Raw genomic sequence first — 3,033 nt, 5'->3', positions numbered from 1 at the left:
TTGTCATAAGGCACCACACAAGTATTTATACTTGTGCAAATTTAATCTTGTCCATCTATTCATTTAAAGTCAATTTGTGCTTCAAAATATAATATTCCGCTGCATCTTGTCCGAGATGTTGTAACATCTGGCACAACATTTAATTCTAATAAAACACAAATTTACTATTTTTATTGTTGTTTATATATTTATCCATAATTGTCGAACAATATATTCTTACAAGGCCGATTTGGTTTTGTCTACAAAGGAATTGTTGATGACAAACAAATGTCAATTGCCGTGAAGGTTCTCAATCTTGACATCCGAGGAGCTTCCAAAAGCTTCATGTCAGAATGCAATGCAATAACAGCAGTAAGACATAGAAACCTTCTCAAAATACCGAGTGCATGCGAAAGCATAGACTTTCAGGGGAACAATTTCATGGCATTGATTTATGAATTTATGGCTAACGGAAGCTTGGAAAAATGGTTGCATAATGATCATGTGGTAGAAATTGAAAGTGCAAACAACAAAAAACTTAGCACAACTCAAAAATTGAATATTGTCTTCGAGGTTGCATCTGCGGTAGAATACTTACACCATGGCACAAATTCCATCGTCATTCATGGTGATTTGAAGGCAAGCAACATTCTGTTGGATGAAAATATGACTGCGCATGTCGGCGACTTTGGATTGGCAAAAGTGGTTTCGAACATATATCCATCATACGAAGGAAGCAGTAGCTCGGTGGCAATCAAGGGTACCATTGGTTATATTCCTCCAGGTATACATGGAAGACTTCCTTATTCAAATTCTACATAAAGAAAAAATTTCTACTTCAATACTTCATAACATTGCAAAATTGGGAAATAGTTAAAATGATTTTTTTTTCTGTAATTGTAATATCAGGAAATGTGCTTATTTTCTCTTCTACACATAAATGAGAACCACTTTATTATATTTTCAGAGTATGGGATGACCAACTCCATGACAATGCAAGGGGATGTATATAGCTTGGGGATTCTTGTGCTGGAGATGTTCACAAACATAAGACCAACAGGCGATGCCACGCTTAACGGTCATTCGAGCCTCCACCATTTAGTGAACCATGCTTTGCATAGCCAAGAGGTGAACACTGTGGATCAAATCTTTGATCTGCATAAACACACTGATCACAAAATGCAAAATAAGATCAAGAATTGTCTGAACTCTGTTCTTGAAATTGGTGTAGCATGTTCGATGGAGTTGCCAAAGGATCGAATGACGACGACGGATGTTGTCGTTGAATTGGACAAGATTCGAAAGGTTTTTTTGGCTGAATGATTCTCAGAACAGTGAAGAAAGCTTTTGGTTTGCCATGTTACAAGTGTGTCTCTCTTTCCAAAACTTTTAAAGTCGTTTTGTGAGACAGTCTTATGAATTTTTGTTTGTGAGACGAGTCAACTTTTAAATGTAATATTTTTGACATAAAAAAATCTATTATTCAAATAATGTAGAACAATATGTTGAAAAAATTAAATTAGATGTCATTAAATAAATACGAACTAAACCAAAAACAAAAAATTAGAAAGAGAGAATAAGTTAATTCAAGTCCAAAAAACAAAACAAAAAATTAATAAAAGAAATATTACCTATATGGGATATGGGTAGGCTAGGCCGAGCCTAGCTCTCATAGAGGTATGTGACTAGGCATGCAAACGAATCGAGTCGAGCACCATACTATTCGAGCTCGACTCGATTTTTATTTTGTCTCGAAGTCAGACTCAATCGAGTGATCAATTTTAAACTCGAACCCGACTCGCGTATATTTCAAGCTACTCAAACTCGAAAAATAAACTGATATATAAATAAATATAGATAAATCAATAAATGCATACAATCCATATTATATATATAATCAAGTGAGCTACTCATATTAAACTCGAGCTTGACTCGATCACAGATTCAAAATACTCGAGTCGAGTTTTGACCGAGTTGCAGAAATTTTCACAATAAATAATTTTAAATTTTTTTTAGAGAAATTAAATTGAAAATATCAATAAAATATTTAATTAATAACATACTTGAGTAAGAAATTTATTAAATTTTAAAAAAAAAAGAAATCACAATTCTAGTACTCCTGCATCCTTGACAATGCCTACTCAATCTTCTTCTCTGATTTCTGTTTGTGAATTGGCTTCAGTTAATGAAGTCATTCAGTCTATTGTTCTTGCTGCTTCTACTGCACCAGAAACAGCTCATGCTGATGATATGGTTCAACCAGAAGCTCAACAGCAGACCAATCAATGGCAGAACCAGATACCGCTCCATCTCAATCACGGCCAAATCTGGAGATATTCTCTTCTGAACATCAAGCGGAAATTTAAGCTATTTTGAATATAACATCTGAATCTATTCCAGCCGCTGAGCAACAAGAAACCACTGAAGCTGCCCAACCAGAAGAGAGTGCAGCTCCAGAACTAACTACTGATGTTGGAAGAACCTCTGCAGAATAGACTACTGCTCTTTCTATTGTTCAACCAGAAGATGCCCCTTCTACTGCTTTGATTATCCCTCCTGCTGACTCTCCTGCTCACATCGACCGTCTCGCAGAGATCAGACAACGTATGCTCGAAAGGACACCGTCCCCAGCAGAAGCAATGTTCGATCTTGAATTCGAGATAGATATTCTGAGAAGAAATCTTGAAAGTCTGTCATAGATTGTTAAGCAAATGTCTTTTGAACATGTTGATGAAGTTAGTGCCACCAGATTCTTTCGTGACCGCATCTCAAAAGAAGTCTCTCGCACGGTAGAATCATTGGCCAAACTGCATGTAGAAACTAGCCTTTTCAAACAAAATGTTGTCTCAAGTCATACCAACATCTTGCTTGGACAGACTGACATCATTAAGACTATCTCTGATCATGATTCAGCTATTCAATCAGTCTCCACCAAAGTAGAAGCTATGGACTCGAAACTTGAAACTATTGATGTCAAGATTGAGTCTCAATCTCAATCTATTCATGATCTAAATGAACGAGTTTCGAATCAAGCACTATTTCTGGAGATGTTGA

At 36.0% G+C, this 3,033-nt stretch overlaps 1 protein-coding gene across 1 annotated transcript; it reads left to right on the top strand.

Moving 5' to 3' along the window:
* The first annotated feature begins 229 nt into the window (after positions 1 to 229).
* LOC142520960 (putative LRR receptor-like serine/threonine-protein kinase At3g47570) lies at positions 230 to 1,447 on the top strand. The gene is made up of 2 exons (XM_075624124.1): positions 230 to 763; positions 947 to 1,447. The coding sequence occupies exons 1-2, from the start codon at positions 268 to 270 to the stop codon at positions 1,300 to 1,302; spliced, it is 852 nt and encodes a 283-aa protein (XP_075480239.1). The 5' UTR covers positions 230 to 267; the 3' UTR covers positions 1,303 to 1,447.
* Positions 1,448 to 3,033: the final 1,586 nt, after the last annotated feature.

The sequence above is a fragment of the Primulina tabacum genome, chromosome 12, assembly GCF_025594145.1.
Source record: "Primulina tabacum isolate GXHZ01 chromosome 12, ASM2559414v2, whole genome shotgun sequence".
NCBI classification, from domain to species: domain Eukaryota; kingdom Viridiplantae; phylum Streptophyta; class Magnoliopsida; order Lamiales; family Gesneriaceae; genus Primulina; species Primulina tabacum.
This window is presented reverse-complemented; position numbering and strand designations above follow the sequence as displayed.